This window comes from Lissotriton helveticus, chromosome 2_1 (assembly GCF_964261635.1).
Source record: "Lissotriton helveticus chromosome 2_1, aLisHel1.1, whole genome shotgun sequence".
Classification (NCBI taxonomy): Eukaryota; Metazoa; Chordata; class Amphibia; order Caudata; family Salamandridae; genus Lissotriton; species Lissotriton helveticus.
Window position 1 is genome coordinate 1,985,328,625 of NC_136059.1, and position 21,842 is coordinate 1,985,350,466.

The 21,842-nt window shown below is 43.0% G+C and overlaps 1 protein-coding gene across 4 annotated transcripts in view; it reads left to right on the forward strand.

Moving 5' to 3' along the window:
* The window catches only part of ARFIP1 (ARF interacting protein 1), a 366,293-nt gene that overhangs the window by 198,891 nt on the left and 145,560 nt on the right, over positions 1–21,842 (forward strand). For all 4 annotated transcript variants that reach the window (XM_078676937.1, XM_078676935.1, XM_078676936.1 and 1 more), the window contains one exon: positions 8,710–8,822. In XM_078676937.1, the coding sequence (XP_078533063.1) occupies positions 8,710–8,822 (113 nt within the window). The remainder of the gene's footprint in view (positions 1–8,709; positions 8,823–21,842) is intronic.

The window sequence follows — 21,842 nt, forward strand, 5'->3', positions numbered from 1 at the left end:
GTGTCAGTCTTCCCCAATCCCGATGACTGTCTGTTGAAGGTGGGCTCCGCCTAAGCTGTCGTTCCCCACCTCCACACTATGGCGAACCTCCTGCTTTCACTGGGGTTCACCATCAAAGTGCCGAAATCACACCTGATTCCCTCCCAGTCGCTCCCTTTCATTGAAGCAGTTCAGCAGACAGTGCAGTCTCGGGCCTATCCTCCGGAGCAGCTAGTCCAGGATATTCAGGTTATGATACCGATGTTTCAGCCTCTATCCTGGATTTCAGTGAGAGTGACTCTGAGGCTGCTGGGCCTCATGACCTCCTATATCCTGCTTGTGACACATGCCACAAGCAGGGGACCATTAGTTCCAATGGGTGCAGCATCAGGGGAATCTCTCCAATATGGTGAAGATCTATGAAGGAAATGCAAAGGACCTGCAGTGGTGACTGAAGAACCGCGACAAGGTCAGAGGCAGACCCCTCTCACTTCCCCAACCAGATCTCACAGTAGTGACCGATGCGTCACTCCTGGGATGGGGTGGCCATCTTGGAGAGGTGGAGATTAGAGTACTCTGGCAGAATCCAGACTCCACTTCAACATGCTAGAGCTCTGTGCACTCTGACTGGCATTGGAAGTCTTTCTACCCTCCACCAAAGGAAGGCTAGTGCAGGTGTTAAAAGACAACCACACTGCCATTTGGTTCTGCAACAAACAGGGCTGGTGGGGTCCTGGACCCATTGTCATGAGGTCCTGCATCTCTGGGCATGGCTGGAACTGCAGGGCAAATCTCTGGTGGTTCAGCCCCTGGCAGATTCTCTGAATGCCAGGGTGGACAAACTCAGCAGTCGATGCCTAGCAGAGCATGAATGGTATCTCCATCCGGAGGTTGGGATTGGTCTCTTCATGCACTGGGGAGAGCCTTGAGTATATTGGTTTGCCTTAGATGAGAATGCGCAATGTCAGTAGTTTTGCGCGCTGAAGTTTCCATGGCGGTTCTTGCCTGGAGATGCCTTTTGTCTTCGGTGAAGCTCAGGCCTCCTGTACGCCTTTCCATCCATATCACTCCTGCCCACAGTTCTTAAGAAGATCAGGAATGAACAAATCCAAGTCATCCTTGTGGCTTCGGATTGGGCACAGACAGGCTGGGATTCCTAGCTCCTGCAAATGAGCATCCATCTTCCGATGAGGATGCCCCTTCGGTAGGATCTTCTGTCACAGCTGCAGGGGAGGGTTCTCCACCCGAACCAGTCAACTCTACTCCTTCTTGTGTAGAGATTGAGTAGCAGCAGTTGACAGCTTTTGACATTCCTCCCAAAGTTTGCTATGTTATTCTGGCAGGCAGGTGTCCCTCCACTAAGACGATATACCCATGCAGGTGGAAGAAATTTGTTATATATTATACAGAGAAGTCTATCGACCCTCTTTCAGCTTCCCTTTCTGATGTTTTACTTTTTATGTTGACCCTTACCCAGCAGGGTTCTGCTCTGGGCACCCTGAAAGGGTATTTGTCTGCGCGGTCTGCTTTCCTGAGGATTCCAGACCACCTCTCCTTATTTAAGTCACCCATTGCAAATGGATTCTTAAAAGGTCTTGTACATATGTATCAAGCTTTCCTCTTCATTATGCCTCAGTAGGGCCTTAATTTGGTCACACCTTCCTCATGCGTGCTCCTTTCGAGCCCCTGCACAATTTCCCCCTCTGGCTTCTTGCCATCAAAACAGCCTTTTCGTGGTATTCACATCTGCCAGGAGAGGAAGCGAACTGCAGGCTCCATCGTTCAAGCCCCCCTTCTTTACAATATTCCCTGACAAATTGGTCCTTCACACTAGAGCCTCTTTACTTCCGAAAGTGGTGACACCTTTTCATGTGGGACAGTCCTCCCCCTTGCCAACTTTCTACGCTTCTCCTCATCCCTCCAAGATCCAAAAAGATTGCTGTTGTTCTACCTTGACCCCACTAAAGATTTCAGTGTGGACGATCAACTCTTCATAGGATATGTTGGTGCAAAGAAAGATCGGGCGGAGCGGAAACAGACCATCTCTCAATGGGTTGTTCTCCGCATCAAGTTTTAATATGTTTTTGCGAAGAAGCAGCCTCCTGAATGCTTAAGAACTAATTCCACCAGAGGTAAAGCTGCGACCACTGCACCAGCACATGGGGTCCCAGTACTGGATATCTGTCAGGCAGCAACATGGGCGTCTCTGCACACATTCACCAAACACTACTGTCTGGCCAGACAGAACCACAGTGACGGGCACTTTGCCTGTTCGGTTCTGTGGGACTTCCTAGTTTGGAATTTGTCTGCAGCCCTCGAGCGGGGATAGTATTACTTGGGTATCTATTCAAAGGTAAGGAATGTGCGGATAGATAGCTCTATCAGATGGACACGTTACTTACCTACGGTAACACCTTATCATAGGTAGAGACATGATCTTGTTGCAGATTCCTTACTGATCCACCCATTCTCCCTGCACTGCGGACAAGTTTCCAGGGTCAAGGTTGTTCACTTTAAGGGCCCTAGTTTTTTCAAACACACCAAAGTTAGTACTCTTCATGGCTCTGTTTTTCTGGTGTGGAAAGAAGTGAAAATGTATTGAAATCAGCGAGGTGGCGTGTATATAGTTGATGTGGATGTCACTTCCCGCTTGGATGATGCCGACCGACGCCACCTACCGGCGCATAGGTGTTCTTCCGTATCCAGTCTGACACCTGGAAAATTCAAAGGTAAGGAATCTGAGCTAGATCATGTCTCTATTAGATAATGTGTTACTGAAGGTAAGTAACTTGTCCTTTAACACCAAGAACTTCCGAATTGGGTAAGTATTTTTTGAGATATCAGTTTTTACAGGTAATTAAAACTGTAACACAAGTGTGTTTTTGCATGGTAATGTTCTTCTATGGAAAAAGAAGCAAACAGGTACTTGCAAGCGTATTTCGGGGGTCTTCTATAGGACCTAAGGTGCTATGGGGCCAAGGTCCATAGTACAATCTGCGGTTTGAGTTTACCTGCCCAGGCGTGTCCAGGTGCAGAGGTGCTGGACAGTTTGGTAGCCTTGCAGCTGCACAGTAGGCAAAGGCCTACTAGAAGCATGCTGCAGAGAGGGACTTGGGGACAAGTCCAGTTGCTGCAAGCGGGGGGCTTAGTTTATGAGGGTCCTGGGAGCTGAGGAGCACAGCCGATTGTCGTGGATCTCGGCCGGGGAGCTTGGGTGCAGAGTGTTTAGGTCAGCTAGTTCAATACATCAAATGCACTCATAGTTCTTCGTTAAACCAACAGAGGGGGGGCTGGCCTCTGCAATGCTCACATCCCTAGTTGGATGGTCTGTTGTTTCGGTGTTGGAGTCTGGATTGGACTACAGACAAGCTATGATTGCTCCAAGGGGTCCAGTACCCTGGGTATTGGTGCAGGTTGGCTCTGGTTGGTCCTGCCATCTAACCACATGGTGGGGAGACGGATCTGAACTCCTAGAGCATGGTGACCTTCTCCTGTGCGGCTGCTGCGTCGGTGGACTCTGTGGTCAGCAGAATGGTGGAGCGGACATTGCAGTCAGTGCTTGCAGGTCTCTGCACTGCAAGGCAATTGCTGATGGCTTGGCAAAGAGTTGGAGGCCCTCCTATGCTTTTGGAGGATGTACAGCGGCAGGGCAAGTCGGGGGCAGGGCAAGTAGGATTGTCGTGAATGTCAAGACAGAAGCAGGCAGACCGAGTTTGGCACCAAAGTCCAACAATGGTCCGCAGTTCTCTTTTGTTCTGGAAATCTGAGTGTCTGGTGGCCTCCTAAATACTGAATTTAGGGGTGTTTAGAAGAGTGAAGGGTAGTAGCCAGTCGGCTACTTAACCTTGGGGTCACTACACTCCCTATATGACCACTTCCTGTGAGGAGTGGGCATAACTGTGTCCTAGAGTTCCTAATTCCACCAAAAACAAGATGGCTGAATCTTTCTTTTGTGCGGAACATCAGGCAGCTCACCTTAGAGGTGTAACTGGCCTGGTAGGGCACCACGCCTCCTTGCATAGCTAATTTCCTGCCTGTCCTGGTGCCAAATGGGCCTCAGCGCAGGAGGTGGCTCCTAGTTCTGAAGGAACCCAGGGTCGCTTATCAAAGGTGGCAGAGACTTTGAAGCATCTGACCTTGGTATGCATATTTCACTAGCCATCATGCTGGAGGAGGTGTAAACAAGGCAGTCTTTATGAGTTTGATAGTGGGTCCCTTAGGGTGGCACAATACATGCTAGTACCCATGCCCTAGGTACCAGGGGCGACCATTTTGTAGGGACGTACAGGAGTACTAAATATCTTGCCAAATAGGGAATAATTGCACAGTTATCTTGTTTTAGGGAAAGAGCACTGGCACTGGGGACCTGGTTAGCTGGAACCCAGTGCACTTCAGTCAAAATTTAAGCAAATACCAGGCAAAAAGTGGGGGCAACCATGTCAAAAAGGGGCAGTTTCCTAAAGTATGTGTTAATATTTTGTGTCTGAAATCTGGTGACAAAACAGTAATATTTTGCCGACTACAAACATGTGGTAACCTATTCGCAAATTGGGTGGGGCTCCTTCCCCTTTGTGAATGTTGACAAAAAATTTTTAAAGAGTAGGTAGTGGTCTCTTGTTAGTTTTACTCATTTATGTTTTTTCAGCACATTCTGTTATACTTTATCGGAAACAGGTTGCATTTAAACCAAATAAATTGCTTTATTTAAAAGCTGACACATACATGGTGGTCTGCTGGCCTCAGCCGGCTACCATCCTTATGATGGTTGTGATTCCTAGTCGGTCAGAATTTGCGACTTACCTCATTAATATTTACGAGGCAGGTCAATTTGCACCTCACTGTGAATTGGTAATTTAAGAACCGGCCCATTAGTACATAGGTCTTTTTGCAAGTTACCACACTGGTCGCAAAAATACCTGTTGCAAATTGCGACCTGTATTTTGTGACCAGCGCCACGTACATCTGGCCCTTAGCCCATTAGGGCGACAGACCAACTGTTTATGTGACACCCAAGGAAGAGTAGCCCTCAAGTCCAGGCAAGGGAAACACATGAATGATCCTGTTTTGTAATACAAAAGCCAATTGCACCTTTAGAAGCAGAGTGAAGACACTTTCTTGAATGGCATGGCACCGGCTGCAGCATTTTACGCTGGGTTGCCTCTAATGAACATCTCTATATCAGTTACATAGAAGAGCTATTACACATTCACAGATCAAGAAGGAGGGTGGTCATGGAATTGTGTGTGTGGCATGTGCTCCATTGCAAACTTGTTTTCATGCCTTTCTCTCACCATCTAGATATTCATAATTCTGAATCAATCATGTCTGTCTATGAGAAATTCGGAACTAGAACAGCAAGTGCTCAGAAAGCTTCTCTTCCCCCTGATAGGCCAACATTGCTGAAATGTTTTAAAGAATGTGTGTGAAAAGCATGTACCTGGCAAACTTATGACTAGGGAGGAGGAAGGGCTGCATGTGAATCTATGATAGCTTCCTAGGCTAGAAAACTACATTTACCAGTAATTAACTTGTTTATTTTCCTTTAGCAGGAGTCAGGTCATCAGCCTAAAAGTTGACTTCTTAGTCTGTAATAAGACTAAGAAACAGGTTTTATTTCTAGCACTATTGCTAGTGAATGTTCTAGGTTAATGAGTATAATATTTATTGAAGTGAAACATAGCTAATCTACAGTCTTTTCAGTCTATAACCTCTGTTCAAATGAGTTTTTGACAATTTTTTAAGTCCCACCAAATGAGTGTATCAGAGGTTTTCCACCAGACTTCAAAGAGGGCTACAACTACCCTGCACTCTGAACCCAGGGAAGTTAATCTGGTTGACTGTTCTATGCCAGTAATACTATAATCTTGAGTTTTTACAATTCTAACATCTTTAGCATTGTAAGTATTTTTTACTTTTCCTTTGCCGTATGTTCTCCCCGCAGAATATTTTGTAGCATCAAAATGAATAAAAAATGCTTTGTCACAAAACTTTTCTCACAAAAACTCATAAAATAGTTTGTACACAAAAGAGCATATAATGAAGAGCTTGTTTCTGAGAAACAGGCCCTCATGCTCAACTGAGAGGAAACAAGTCCTCTAATATGAAATTAATGTATTTCATTTCAATCTCTTTACTTTTCCAAATTGTGTTCATCTTATATAGCCAAATATAATTCTCAGGACGAGAAGTGCAGTTTATCACTTTAAAGCTAATTTTCCATTAGAACAACTCAGGATTTATGTTGCAGTCAACAGTGACGTCATGGGCAAGGACAGATAAAGGATACTGATGACGCTGTCATACGGCAAACCTCTGTTCAAATGTGTTTTGGCAAGTTTTTAGACGGTTCTCATCTACCGATTGTTGCTAAGCCATATATTCATCTGGTTTCCTCCTTTTCCTGAAGTGGTTTGTTAGTGCTACTTGTCGTTGCTTGTGAGTGTGCTGCTCAGTCTTGGTGTCTAAATCTGACTTCGGAACCCAAGGACACCTACTCCGATGGATCTCTTACTTTCTGACTGGAAGGACCCAGTCACTCTGCCTGGCACCATAAACCTTGGGTGCCCACAAGGACCCTCACTGAGCCCGACCGTCTTCACCGCATGCATTATCCCTCCAAACTGCGCCATCCCCTCTCATGAAAGCAATGTTCTCTCCTACGCTGACACACGACTCATTCTCTCCCTCTTGGACATGACTCCTAGTATCCAGAGCAAGTTCATTGCCTGCTAGACTGAAATTGCCCAGTGGATGAAGACCAACTGTCTTAAGCTGAACACAGACAAGACCGAAATCTTGATCTTTGGGATGAACACATCACCGTGGGACTCCACCTGATGTCCAGCAGAGCTAGAACTGACTACCAGCCATGCCAAGATCCTCAAGATCATCACCAACCGCAAACTCGACTTGACTGCCCAAGTTGATGCCATAAAAACCCCATGCTTCCACAACCTGGATCCTACCACCAAACTCATGGGAAGGCTCAAAACGATACAGAATTCAATGGCCAGATTGATCCTCAATCTGCCCAAATGGACCCACATTACCCGTCACCTGAGGAACCACCACTGACTCCCCGTCCAGAAAAGATGCCAATTCAAACTACTGAAACATACCTACAAAGCCCTCCACGATCAAGGACCAGAAACATGAACCACCAACTGAATTTCCACCAACCATTCAGAAACCTCCGCTCCGCCTCCCTCGCCCAAGCACTGTGAATCCATCATAGCCACAGCAGAGGCCCCTCCTTCTCCCACCATGCCAAGTCATGGAATGCCCTCCCGCTCCAAACATTACCCTCACTGACTGACTTCAGGAAGAGACTCAAGACCTGGCTTTTTGACTAAGCTCAGCAACTCAGTGCCTAGATACCCTCAAGGGTGATTAGCCGCGCTATATAAGTACTGTTTAATTAACCTGCAGATGCTGAGTAAGATTTTCAAATGGAACCCAATCAGCTCCCAGAAAACTGGCACACACCCAGAAAACTGGCTCACACTCCCTGGTCACAAGCAAACTAGACTACAGAAACACCCTCTATGCCAGAATCGACAAACAACTCACCAGAAGGCTGCAGACAATTCAGAACTCAGCAGACAGAGTCACTTAAACCTCCCACGCTGCACTCCAATCACTTTAGACCCGAAGGAGTTCCACTGGCTCCCTATTTACAAACCAGCACAATTCCAACTCCTCAGCCAAGCTTTTAAGGCACTGCATAACACTGGCCCAGCATACCTCAGCAAGGTATCTTCTTTCACAAACCTTCCAGACATCTCCGCTCCTCCGGAATCCTACTTGCACTAATCCCACGCAATCCATACTCGGTGGTTGAGCCTTTTGCTACCAAGCTCCTAAACCTGCCGCTACACCCAAGAGCCTACTCCTCACTTCTTGAGTTTGGCAAGAAGCTGAAGACCTGGCCTTTCGAGTAGTCCCACTAGGCCCGGGGTGTACCTTGAGTCACACCTACTCAGCACCAGAATACTCTCCCGGGTGATAGTGCACTCACAAATCTGCATAACATAACACAACAAACTAATTTTCTAATCACTGCCATAATTGGACTGCTTTTCTGCACTCTGTTGATTCTTTCCTCTAAATGATCAGCTCATGCCACTGTCGAATTTATGTTTTTCATGAGCTCAGATCCAGGATTCCAGCCCCTAAGAATCATCAGTGCTTTTAAACCTTCACCTCATCTGTGGACCTTTGTTTAAAAGCTGTAACACTAAAGTATTTTTGTCTTGTCATGGATTGACAACAGTTCTTAATTGTTGATAGGAAATGGCCTTAGTACTAAAAGTTACGGAGGCATCACAAATTTATGGCATTAGCATACCCATCTTAAAAATATAAAAAATGAGGTAAAATTTCATGCTAAGTAGAAAATAGTTCATAGTTTTTAAGGACAAACATTTCATTTTAATTTTCCTTTACATGCTCTGCTCATTAGATTATCTTTCATATACATTTTAAAGCCAGTATCACTAAGAACATAAATTAGCATAGTCAGGGAACCAGATCTGCTAGAAGCTGATCTACTGGGGGCACAGCCATTCCTTTACATGTTAGCATTTTTTCCTTTGCTAATTAAGCTATTTTTTCTCCATTTAATCACTATCTTTCTATGATGCATATAGTTTTCCTAGTCAAAAAAGGCTTCAGGTGGTTCATCTTTTACTTTCATTTTAATTGAAAAGTGAATATCTTGTTTTACTTAAGATGGACTACGAGCATCACGAAGAAGCGGACCAGTTGTTTTGTCAGAGGATCCAAAGAACCCAGCAATGGAGAAACTGGAACTCGTAAGAAGATGGAGCTTGAACACATACAAGGTCTGCAAGATTTCACATTTCAAATCTTTGTTCTTCTTTCTCTGGTAGCTGAGATTTTGCACAATTTAGACGAGTCACAAACTTAATGTATAACAGTGGAGTGGAGTACTTGTATTCATGTTTCAAATCCGTAGATCACAGCCTATTTCTTTCAAAGTTACCTTGCTCAATGTTTCTCTTGCTACCAAGCTAGCCAGCATTTGTGATATTTTACCAGTGTTTGGTTGGTTTTGTCTTTGTTACATTCTTACTGATCGGTGGTTTCAACATTTATCAAATACATTGTGACAGTCAAACAGCAAATATAACAACGATTATAATGTGAATGTGTATGTTACTGTAGTCAGTGTTGTGTCAGTTCATTAACTTTATGTTCTTGCCATCACCATTTTGGCTATAATTATCATAGGAAAAATAAACCCTCTAAAGTTTGGAGAAATTTACTTGCTGTCAGGTAATCATTGTTTCTATTTCTTTACTTTTGCTATCATCGCGTCACCCGTGCTTTAAAAGTAAAGCGCGGGTGCCACGATTATTGCAAAAGTAAAGAAATAGAAAAATCTTATATTTCTTTACTTTTGCTATAATGGCGGCAACCGCGCTTTACTTTTAACGTTAAAAGTAAAGTGCGGGTGCTGCGATTTATAGTAAAAGTACAGAAAAAAACTTCAAGTTCTTTACTATTGCTATAATTGCGGCACCCGCGCTTTACTTTTAACGTTAAAAGTAAAGCGCGGGTGCCGCGATTGCGCGAACCATCAGGCAATATGGAAGAGGATCTTCAGAAGTTTCTAGCAGGAAGAACATAGCAAGACAAAGGATGCTGTGCAATCAGGACTTCAGGACAGGACGTGTACACCTCCTCTTAGCTAGGGATTTGGCAACAATATTTACCTGGTATATCTAGTGAAAGGGTGAAGTAAAACTCGAGCACAGGTCTGGGGACATGGGCACTGTCACAAGCAAGGAATGATACTTTCACAGCGGTCTACAACTAAAAGTTGTATCTGCAAACACTACACAATTGATCAATAAAACAATTAACTGTACCAAGTCATTTTGACTTAGCCTAATTTAATGTCACTTGTTGAAAGGGGAGTGTCTAATTTCCTTCATTTGTAGTGAGACTAATCATCTTGGGGGAACTACCTGACATTAGGATGAGCAACTGTGACAGTAATGTGCTGCAACATGTGCATTTAACCATTTCTTGGCCTGAGAATGTGTGGGTCAATGAGGATCTACATTTCAGAAATCTCTAGTTTGCAGACAGGAACCAAGAGCCATCCACCTGTTATGTTCAGGTGAAGGAATCCACCCACCAGGGAGCAGCCCCGTTCTCCATTTTGTTTATGAGCAAGCGCAGAGGGATCTTCATGCTTATTTTTTGCCTATACCTCCTACTGGCTTAGGCAATGACTTTTGGCTAATTTGTACAGCATCGCTGATGTTGTGTGGCATGTCCAAAGACAAAAAGAACAAGCATTAGGATAGCCAATAGGTCTCGCCTTTGGGACCTTATAAGTATTTAGCCATGCAACAGTTGATGTTGTTGCACCAATGATATTGTGCTGCATAACTAAATACTTATAAGGGCCCAAAAGCGAGACTTATTGGCTATGCCAATGCTTGTTAAATTGTGCTTCTTTTTCTATATGCCAATGCTTGTTAAATTGTGCTTCTTTTTCTATCCCTGTTGTAAGTGATCAGGTGAATGTGTTATTGACATAGACTATCCTGCATACCCCACTACATTTGTCCTGACTTCTGTCTGTTCCTCCGAGAGACCTAATGTAATCTCTGCAACATCCTGAGCACCTTAGCACTACCATCACCGCTGGATCAGGGACATGTTGTCTATCGCCTATATTCCTTCATTGTAACATCAGCTGACATGAGTTTCACAAATGGTTTACAAGACTGAATCATTATTGGTGATAAACACATGTTAAGGGCCATAATTCCGCCCTCCCCAAAAGAATGCATATAAATGTTATATATTTACTTCTCGATACTTATTGGCTCTTTTGTGTCAATTTAGGGTAAAGGGAATTTAGGAATCAAGTTAGGGTACCTTCGGTTGTACAGAGATCTGTGCAGAAACTAATTAAGTCATAGAGGACGGTCTGAGAAAAGCACTAATGAGCGAGTATACCTTGTTTTGTTCTCTGATGTGCACTTTAAAGAAACATTTACTTGATGCATCTCCATGGCAACCATCTTATTTCATTATTTGTGTGGATTTTAAATTGCACTAGCATGTCAGCTTAGGTGACCTCCGAGCACCAACAGATAATGTAAACTTACAGCACTACATATGGCAATATCCGCTTATCAAAAATGAAGTTACGTGATGCAGAGCAAGCATTCAAGGAAGAATACAGGCCAGTGATCTCATGCTTCTAGTGTTAATATCAAATGTATCAAGATACCTGTTTTCCGAGAAGATCAGGGCAGCAAAGGTCAACCTGAGATCAGGCCAAAACTCTGCCTATTTCCCCCATGTTGCAGCCCCTAGATGTCCTTGATTATCTTAATTGTGACGAGCCAGTCTGCTCTGAGATTCCTAGGCTTTGGCATTCTGTGCGCTCATCAGCCTTATCCAGCCCCCGAGTTAATTGGTGTAATGGCCTTTTGTATTTGTTGTAATCTAATAAATGAAGTAGTGTGGCTCACTGGTTAGAGGCGGCAGACCCGGGAGCAGAAGTCGGCCCGGGACCAGGGTTCAATTCCCGACGCGGCAGGGTCGTGGACTTGGGTCAGCGGACTCGATAATTCTCGCTTCGGTGCTTACTCTAATCAGGGGTTCCACTCGGCAACTCTGGGCATTACCTTGCCTAATCTCCACAATGGCCCCATCAATTCCGGGGATGCCTGGCTCCACCTTGGGGACTCCCAGCAGGGACCATCCCACAGGGAAAAGCCAGGACGGGTTCCCCAGAGTTATACAGCGCCAGGAATCCTACGGACGGGTAGCAGTGCGCTTTACAAGCTCAAATACATTTACATTTACAATGCTCCCAACAGAAAGTAACACACCAACTGATATGCAGAACTCTGCCCAAGCGTCCACCAGCACTACCTCAGTCAGATATCTGGTTCAGGGACATTAGGAGTGACCAGCCACATAAAGATATTCTACTGTTGTTGCTTTCTCTTTTTCATATAAAACCTTAATACATTTGTGCAAAGAAATACTTGAGTTGCTGTAGGGGAATTACATTCTATGGTAGGTAATGTACTCTTCTTGATCGCCTTCCAAAATACGGGGTCCAGAAGAATAAGGATAGTCACAGTTCTGCAGTATAGCTGTGCATTACTTATGACATTAAATCTATTGCTAATCTGAAGTTAGTGTTGTCCATCATCCCAACTGATGCTGTCTTGCTATATATTTTTGACATACAGTAAGCATTTCCATAACAGTAACTCTGCTTCTTTGGGTAGCTGCAGTAGTGATACAAGGATTAGGGAAAAGTAAAGTGATCCGGGGGTGGGATAAATAGAGAAGGTGTAGAGTAGGAATTGTACATCCCACTTCACTAATTTGAAGTTTATAATTAGATAAAATGAATCATCGGTCAGGAGTGAGCAGCTGTGAGTTAACCAGACCTTACCATGTAACAAATGCACAAGCAATTGTGACAAACTGGGATCGTCTTCAAGTGTACGAATATCTCCGGCTAGACAAGCCCTTTCGTCTGAGTAGACCTTATGCAACAACTAAGTCAATGTCGTGCAGTAAGTGGCATCATTCAGCTTTATCACTACATCAAGCTCTGTAGGCCCTTTAGATATTCCATGGCTCTGTGACTTGTTGACAAGAGCCTGGTCTGGGAATGGGGGAGAAAGGGGAAAAGGATAAGAGATTGGGCATGAGATCCCTGTGGGAGATGCTGATTCATTGGCTATTTTGTGCACACCAATAATGGCTACTTATATTCAACCATACCTTATATTTCCATGTCTTTCAACCTCAAGAAAAGAGGACCAGATTTCAAGGAATGTTGCCATCTTGTCTTGCAGTCCATCAATAATATGTTCATACAATGCCATTTTCTACATTTCTGCCAGCCATTCATCATGTGTGAGAGTACTGCCAGTGCCTCAACATTCATTTTTTTTCAACTGCTAATGCTGTAGGTAGCCATCTTCTGATATGGAAGGTTATGTCTAGGATGTTGTGTGTTGTGTGGTAAAGCTTATCTATTGGATGTTACTGTGGGGATGTCTGTGTGCACTGTGATTGTATTCCATATTGATGACCAGTAGGTTTTCAGCATTGTGCATGTCCATATAATATGTATTAGATCACAGGCCATTGGTTAGACCTGCATAATTCAGTTTTGTGTAATCAGATACTAGTTTTGTAATATTTCAAGGTGGTTTAGTTTCAACCCGGCCACTCTCAATCCAATGCCGTGATTGTCCACCACCTGCTCCCTCTCCACTGGCACTGTGGTTCTTAACCTCTTGACTTCTTTGGTCACCCACTGAATCATTATTGGAATCAAGGGACCCCCAGTGAGTCATTACCGGAATTTGGGGACCCTGGCCTAAGCAATTTCGATGATTTGAACTACAAACATTACACAAAGAAACATTCATCAAAGAAATATAAAACAAAAAGATTGTAATTTTAATGGGAAGGATGGAGGTCTTCTAAATTTAACTGGCTCTGCCCATCCTTTATATCATATTTACTATATTCTGTTTGATGCACTTGCAAGGCTCCCAAAAATAAGTCTCAGGCTACCAACTACATTTTTAGCCTCTACTTTCAAATGTTTTCACATTTACAGACTTAAAAAAAAATATCAATTTACATTTTGATATATATATCACAAGCACCGTCACAGTCAATACACGAACAGACGAGAACGGACCTAAGTTTTAGTGCAGAATTTCGTTTATTTTCTTCCCCAAACCATCGCCATGACGCGTTTCAGCCTCCCACGAGGCCTTGATCACATGAACGCGCTGAGAAAGTGCAACAGTATTTAGAGTGACAGTGCTCAATAATGCCTAACTTCACGTACAACGTAACGATAGACCTAGACAAGTTAATACAAGACGAGTTGAAAAATAATGACAAGCCTAAGCTCGGTTCCCATTACTGTAAAAACAGGGACTGCAAAATAGGCAATATCTAGCTTGAATAAATTAGATAAAACTCATAAATACAAATGTAAAATTTCGAGTTTTAAAATTATGATCGGCAAATAGGATATAAAACTGTTAAAAAATATACATATAATATGCATTTTTCTAAAACAGTTTAAACTATGTGCAAAATCAATGCTAGATAGACGAGAATCATCTTAAATCCAGATGCACTCGGTTATTCAACAGATTGCTTGATGATATACCAACTCATAATATAATATGCATATTCACAATTGAGCCCATTATATATATATATATATACTTTAACCTGTTAATATTATTTAATTTCTGAGCAGTCGCAAACCCCGAGTAGGTGACACAGACCTCTAAGGTGCCCCGAACCGCAGGTTAAAAATGGCTGCTATTCATGATCGAGGAACCTCTGTCACTTGATGCGGAGTAGATTCTTCAAAGAACTAGCAACAATTATTCCACCTGTGTTATTTAGTCCCTATATCGCTTTTGTATGTACGCATCTAGATAGATAGTATACTACAGGAGAATAAAGAATCTCCCAGGGTTAGGGATCAATCTAACTTCTCAAGCATTTTGATCGTTGTAGATAGCCCATGCTTGGAATGCTGGTAAGTCAGACTGGGTTTCGAGATCAGAGAATGGTATGAGTTTTGTCTCAGGCAGCAGTTGATCAAGGGAGTGTATCCCTGTATTCTACTATATTGGCTGTATGACCATATTGCCCCCTTTCTTATATTACAATAGGTGCAGTCAGGACCCCTTTCAGAGGGCCACGGTACAAACAGAAGCTACTGTGCCAGATAGTGGGGGTTGAGGCCTTTTACTCTTGATGTCTCAGGACCTGACTTATTCTGGGTCCTGAGCAATTGGGCCAAGTACCCTCCTTCATCACTTGACTCTCTATAGTGTCATGGGTCGAGCAGTCCTAGGATTCTTGGGGGGTTTAACACAGGCTCACAACTGAGAATACGCTCAGTAGCAGGAATAAATGATTTCCCAGTCAAATACTTGCTTTTGTGAAAAAAAGAGAATTTATATGCAAACACAAAATAAAATATGGCATTCACAAATAATATACACAGTCCTCTGAGGTCATGGCTCTAGTGTTTGATAGGCAGTCTTTTGAGTCCTACTTCCCTCTTACTAGTAGTAGGGGTTATTTCCCATTCACTGTAGTCGACATTCAGGTTAGGCCCTACTAGTAGTCCGAGTCTCAGGAGTCCCACTTCAACGGTACCAAAGTCAAAAGTGCACCAGCACTCGGAAGCGTTATACAGCCGAACAAGTTGGCCAGGGCATTCTGACCCTGTGATCAGTTTTACCTGCTCCTCCAGTGGTTGCGCTACTGGAGTCCTCGGGAGCTTTTCACTCTTGGATATTGCAGATGGCTGCAGCCGCTGTTGACGGTGAGCAGCATTCATGGATCTACAGGGGCTGCGGTTGGATGTCCATGGGGCTGGTGAGACAGTAAGTTCTTCTGATCCATCTCACAGTTATGGGCGGGGCAATCGCTCAGGTTCCAATCATCAGTCAGGGCTCGGCACGCACAGGTCACCACGGTGTCCTCTCTTCTCGAACCAGAACCAGGCAACGTTCCTTATTCTTCACAGTTCCCCCTCTGGCATACGGGGTACCGACCTTACTTGACAGCTAATCAGCACATCAGTCACACAGTCTTCACAGCAGCCCCCTCTAACATGTTTAACCAGCTTCACTCTGCACATGGGCTACGGTCCGATCGGTACCTCAGTAATACAATCTTCACCGCACCCCCCTCTGGATGAGAGGGTCACGCACTTGAATCTGCACAGGACGACAACCTGATCAGCGCAGCAGCTGACTCCTCACACCTCGCAATGGAGATCCTCACGTCATGATCCACCACTGAACTTCACTCCCGCCAAGTGCTCTCCTCTTCCTCAAAACGTCTGAACTGGGGTGGCAGAGTGGGCTAAAGAACGGTGATGGATTAAACCCAGATCTTTTGACTGGGTGTGTGTGTTTGATTGGTTCGGATGCTCCGTCCATCACCACCCCCTTTTGTACCGCTCCTCTTCCTCAAAAGGCACACTGGTCTTGACAGGCAGGCATTGGAGCAGGTGGTCTTTGATTTCCCTGGGTGATGTCGCCTCATCTAGCTTGGAAGCTGACAAGCTTTAGCCTCAAGTCCTGGTCACAGGCAGAAGTCTTGCAGAGCTTCTTCTCCTCGACCTACAGCTCAACAAGCTGCTTGACATCTGACAATTTTGGGGTCCTTGAGCTCCCCCCTCTTTTAGCCTATTTCCAGACAGCACATGTGGATTGGGGTCTGCCAAAACTTATTTTCCCCATGCAGTTTCCCATTGGGATGTTAGACACAACTACAGCCTGGACCGGTGAACGGAATTGCATCCAGATTTGCCAGTAAGCGAAATCTTGGATCAGAAAGAGTGCTATTTGTAATTTGGTGTAAATCAGTTCAGTAGTTTTGAAGTTATCAAAGTAATGTATATCTAGGGTTGCGAATTGGCTGCGGATCCTCCATGGATCCAGGCAAATTTGCGCATCCACTCGCCTACAGCAATGCCATCATGGCAAGGATACAGTTTAAGGCCATGTGCCTGGCTCACAGAACCTTCTGGAAGAACGGCCCGGTCATTACTCACTCCCTCATCACCCCCTACCGTCCTCCCTTCGCTCCAGCTTCTCCTATCTTGCCACCCTGAAGAAAATACGAATAACTAGATGGGTCGGGTGCTCCTTTTCTTTCAACGCCATTAACCTCTTGAACACCCTTCCTCCCAATCTGCGGAAGGAGTCTAAACTGCTGGCGTTTCGAAAACTCCTGCAATCCTGTCTCTTCAAGGATTCGCTTGAACTCTTTGCTTGTGTCTATCTGCGTCTGGCCTCAGGATAGCCATGCGCTATACAAATATAAATTCATTAATGGTTTGCTGGCTGCAACCAGAGAGGAAAATTGCACTTGCCATTTTGAGCATCGTGTCACGGTGTCCCGGGGGAAAATAACATTTAAATGATAGAAAGGGTCAGGGTGACCCCTTGGGACTGATGGAGGGGTCTGTGAGGGCTCCCTCACGGGCAAGAAATAGTCCAAAAATGTTTTTTTGGGAGTGCGCAATGATCCACCCGGTTCCTCATAGATTTGGTCGGATTCGGATGGATTTGCGAATCCAGTTCCCAATTGAAAAAAACACATAACACCTACCCACTCACAGACCTACACACCTACTCTCACCTACTCCCACTCTCTCACACACCCACTTACCCACACTACACACCCATACAGCCGCTCACACACCTGTACAGTCACTCGCACATCCACTCACGGACCTACATAACCAGTCACACATCCACTCACAGACCCATTCAGCCACTCCCACACCAGCTGATAGACCCACATAACCACTCTCCCACCCACTCATACAGCCAGTCTCACACCCACCTACCCTTACAGTCACTCACACACCGACCCATACAGCCACTCACAAACCCATCCATACAGCCACTCACAAATCCATCAATACAGCCACTCGCACATCTGTCTCCCACCCATATAGCCACTCACACAGCTACTCACAGACCCACAATACCACTCAAACACCGAATCAGATGCACACAGACCCACTCCCACACCCATATAGCCAGAGCCAGACTCATATAGCCACACTCACACACACAGGCAGTGATACACCTAAAGGACATTGCAATAGCATACGTTTGTATTAAGTGTGTTGTTATTTTAGTATTGAATGTGTGCAATATAACCGGCAGACCCCTTATTTGTCCGAGGATTCGCAGTGGAACCGCAAATCCATAAAATGAATTTCAAAAATAGAAAGACTTGGTGTAATGCATTTATAGAAAAACTATATAATTTACCTTACCTTAAGGTTTACATTTTTGGTGAATAAAATATATTTAAAACTTATGAAAATGTATTTAAGTAAATTCAACTTTTGGTACAAATCGTAGTACAATTTATATAAAAAAAAGGTGAAATTCACAAAAAAGCCGAAGGTTACAGGAATGGTATAGTTAGGAAAAAGCATTAAGAAACCAAAGAAATTCACTGAAAAAAAACAAAGGTTGTAGGGACGTTATAGTTGGAAAATAGAATTTAACAAAACCATAGAAATTCACCAGTTATAGTTATAGTCTCGTGCCCTAAGGTAACAATAACTTGCGCCCTAGCCCAAAAAAAATCTATATATATATATGCTAAAGACCTACCTCAAGCTCTTGAACTTGGCTCTGATGGCATACAGATCTGAAATCATGTTTCTTCGCTGTGCTTAATATATCTGAAACACATCCTCTTAGCTTCATTCTCAAAAATTGCCCTCTTATCCCATTTAAGGTTTTCTCAGCATTTCTTCCTTTTGTTAAATCCACTTCTCGGTCTTGTTTTTTGTTGTGTTTTTGTGTAATGTGCAACCGGGTATAATAAATAGAAGTCGAAAAAAAAAGTAAATGACAACTATCATTCATACCAATGCTAATCCATCTGTAAAAAAGTTAATTACGTTTACAGAAAAAATCATTTGAAATCTAAAGCCAATCTGAACCAACCATGGTGAGGAATGGTGATATCCAAGAATATCACCAGACTAAATGGAAGTAAAAATAGTTTACTGAAGAATGACTGTCTAATTCCTAACATAAATTAAAAGGTCTCACCTTTTCATAAATTTTGTTTGCTTCTGACTTGCTTAGCAAGCTTGCAAACATTCTTTCAATTGCCACACACTTAGACCAAATACTAACGCTAAATATAACTATGAATAACCTTTTTCAGTCTAGGTAGAAAAAAAGGTAAACCTACATAAAGTTCTCATGCTACCTATTATGTTGCGCGCCACCGGTGGCGTAGCGCTTATAATATGACGCTTCATATTTCTCAAGTGTTGAGATGTTACAACTATCATGTTTATTAACTCTTACACCCTTTTACTATAATATGGAAACTGCTTGCTTAGGTCGTGTAGGCCAGTGTGGTAATTAACTGCAATGTATGTTTATTACCACGATTTAGATCCTTGCAATAACTGAATGTAATGCACAATATGACGCACAACCATCCCTTAACGTAAAATACTGTTTAGTCAATCAACTGTGATGCAGTGCTCTCCATTCTCAGATTTTACTGCCTGCTTCTGCATATGTTTGTTGGAAGACAACTTCAACAGAGTGCATTAAAAACACCTAGGGCCTGATTAAGATGAACGGGGGTGGATGTCCCGTCCGCTGAAATATAAATCCCATTGGATATAAAGGGATTTATATTTCGGCAGACAGGATATCCATCACTGTTGTGACGGAGTAACCCGTCCGCCAAGATCTAAATCAGGCCCTTAGATTCCAACCAGGTAACAAACATGATGTTTCTGTGCTCCTTGGAGCAACATTTATTTATGACTAAAAACAGTAATACAATGAGTAGCTCTTAACCTTTTGTCTGCCAGAACATTTAAAACAGGTTCATAAACTGATTTAGGTGATTTAACTGACAAATTACAACTGTTGTTTTCCGAATTCTAGATAGTGTTAAATGAACTATATGCTTTTGATATTCAATTCTGCTTTTTTTGATTTTATGGATGTGACACCTGTACACATTAAGGTGTGTTTTTGCCTTGTTAGAAGTAGTTTGAGAGAGACAGGCAGTACCTAGGGAGAGGAGGGTTGTGTTTTTTGAGGAGTAAATGCCCAAAGCGTTACCTGTATCTTTGATTGTTTTTTTTTATTGAGAGCATCAGGATTTAATGGTTGATGTGAAAGAAAATACAGCTGACACGTGTTTCGCCCAAAGTGGCTGGCACGCCTAGCACTTTCTCATGGCAGAGAAACATTGTTCAGTGTCGTTTTCGTAGTACACATCACACAAAGGAATCCGGAGACAAGGTCTCTGTGGACGTTACACGCATAGATCTTTTCTTCAGATTCCGTCATGTGATGATATCAATTCAAAGCGGGCATTTATTCCTAATAATACAGTTTTTTACTTTGTTTTCATCCTTTCTAAAGGCTGAGGGTTTTTATAAATACAAAATGGTGAAACGCATGTCTACCACCCTTAAACAACATGGATTGTTTATCTTTTCTGGATGATATATCAGAATCAGACCCAAATGGCTGATCATGAACAGTATTTTTGTTGCGTTACTCTTCTGAATGAAGAATAAAACTAATGCTGAAAAGATATGTTTCGAAACCTTCTTTCAAAAGATTTTAATTAGAATTAAGTGAATAAATATATCCTTTTATTTGGGTGTAACTTGCTCTTTCCAAACAAATGCTGCTAATATTTCCAGGCAAAGGGATTCATTCTCCCAGGAACCCACCAGTAAGTACCAAATACACTTGTTTGCTTTTATTTGTTAAAATAAAGTGCACTATTGGTCACAACATCCTCATTGCCTTTTTTCCCCACCATACTCCAAACAACTGAATGAAACGCAAATTTACACAAGTGGACGGAAATTCAAACTTCTGCATTTGGTCTGTTCTAAAGCCATAAATATAAATATATATCTCCTGTCTGTCAAAATCAGCCCATTTCAAGGGCCAACCCTTGCCTTCTGGCTTTCGACCGTGCCAGCTCTGTATTTTTGTAAGAACAGTGTTTAAATCTAATAATGTATAATAGAAATGCTCTCAATATTTAAAAATATGGTGAGTTTATGCACTGTTCTCATTGAATTGATAAACAAGTTTTACTAGACTGATAAAGAAAGCCATTTGGACTATTTGACAGTCCTAAACTCCATATTGACTGGCAACTAATTGTTAACAATGCTAAAAATATGTATTTTGATGCCTTGATCTGCAAAGAAACTAATCCATTTGTCGGTGAATAACCATCTCCCAATTCTTATCAGATTTTTGGAAACAATCTTAGGATTTGAACATATTTAAAGAATTCAGCCTGTACAATGCCAAATTAATTTTTAATACCATCAAACGTTTTAAAGCCACTTCCACTGCATAATTGCACAGCTAATTGTTGGCAATAGAGTCTACATTTTAGATTATGCTATGCCTGAAGACATCCAAAAGGCATTTTTTGCTTAATAAAAACAGTCTCTATGGTGACTGAAGAGGTTTCTTTAGAGGATATAGAAGCATTGCATTATTTTTTGCCTGCCATATTTAGGGCGCATGTCAATAAATCTTAATAAGTGCGATGGATGAAAATCATAATCGACTACACAATGAAAGTATATGGTTGGGTCCCTATTATTATCCTTTTTCCTAGAACTGTCTTATAATAGAACTTTACTGTTGGAAAATTGTCAGAAAGGATAAGTCTTTTCATATTTCATGTGGTTGCAAGGATAGTGATAAAGCCTTTTTACTGTTGAAGTTGGATTCAACATTACTATTTTAGAAATGCCACTTTTAGAAAGTGGACATTTCTCTGCACTTACTGCTGTGTGTACATGACAGCCTGTGTCCAATACACGTTTGGGGTCAGTGACAGCTAAACTTCATGCATCCCCTCTAGACAGCCACAACACAGGAAGTATAGGTGTATGTGAGTGCCCATATACATACATCTGCATTCTGATGGCCTTGCCTGGGCAAGATGAAAGGGAGGAGCTAAGACTTCCCTTGAAAAGGTAGTGCCCTATCGGCACACAAAGGGTTGATTACTTGAGTGCTTTACCTCCAGCGATTGACGCATCAGACAGCGTATCATTGGCGCTTGGTGATATCGATGCATCCCCCTCGATTGCGCGGCAGAAACCGGCGCATCGCTCCATGCCTTTCAACTTCTGCACCCTTCTTCGGAACTGACTTATCATCTTCACAATGTTGAGAAGATTGATGCGTCTTGTTGTTTGCGACTTGGAAAGGTACTTTGTTCACCGGGACCTG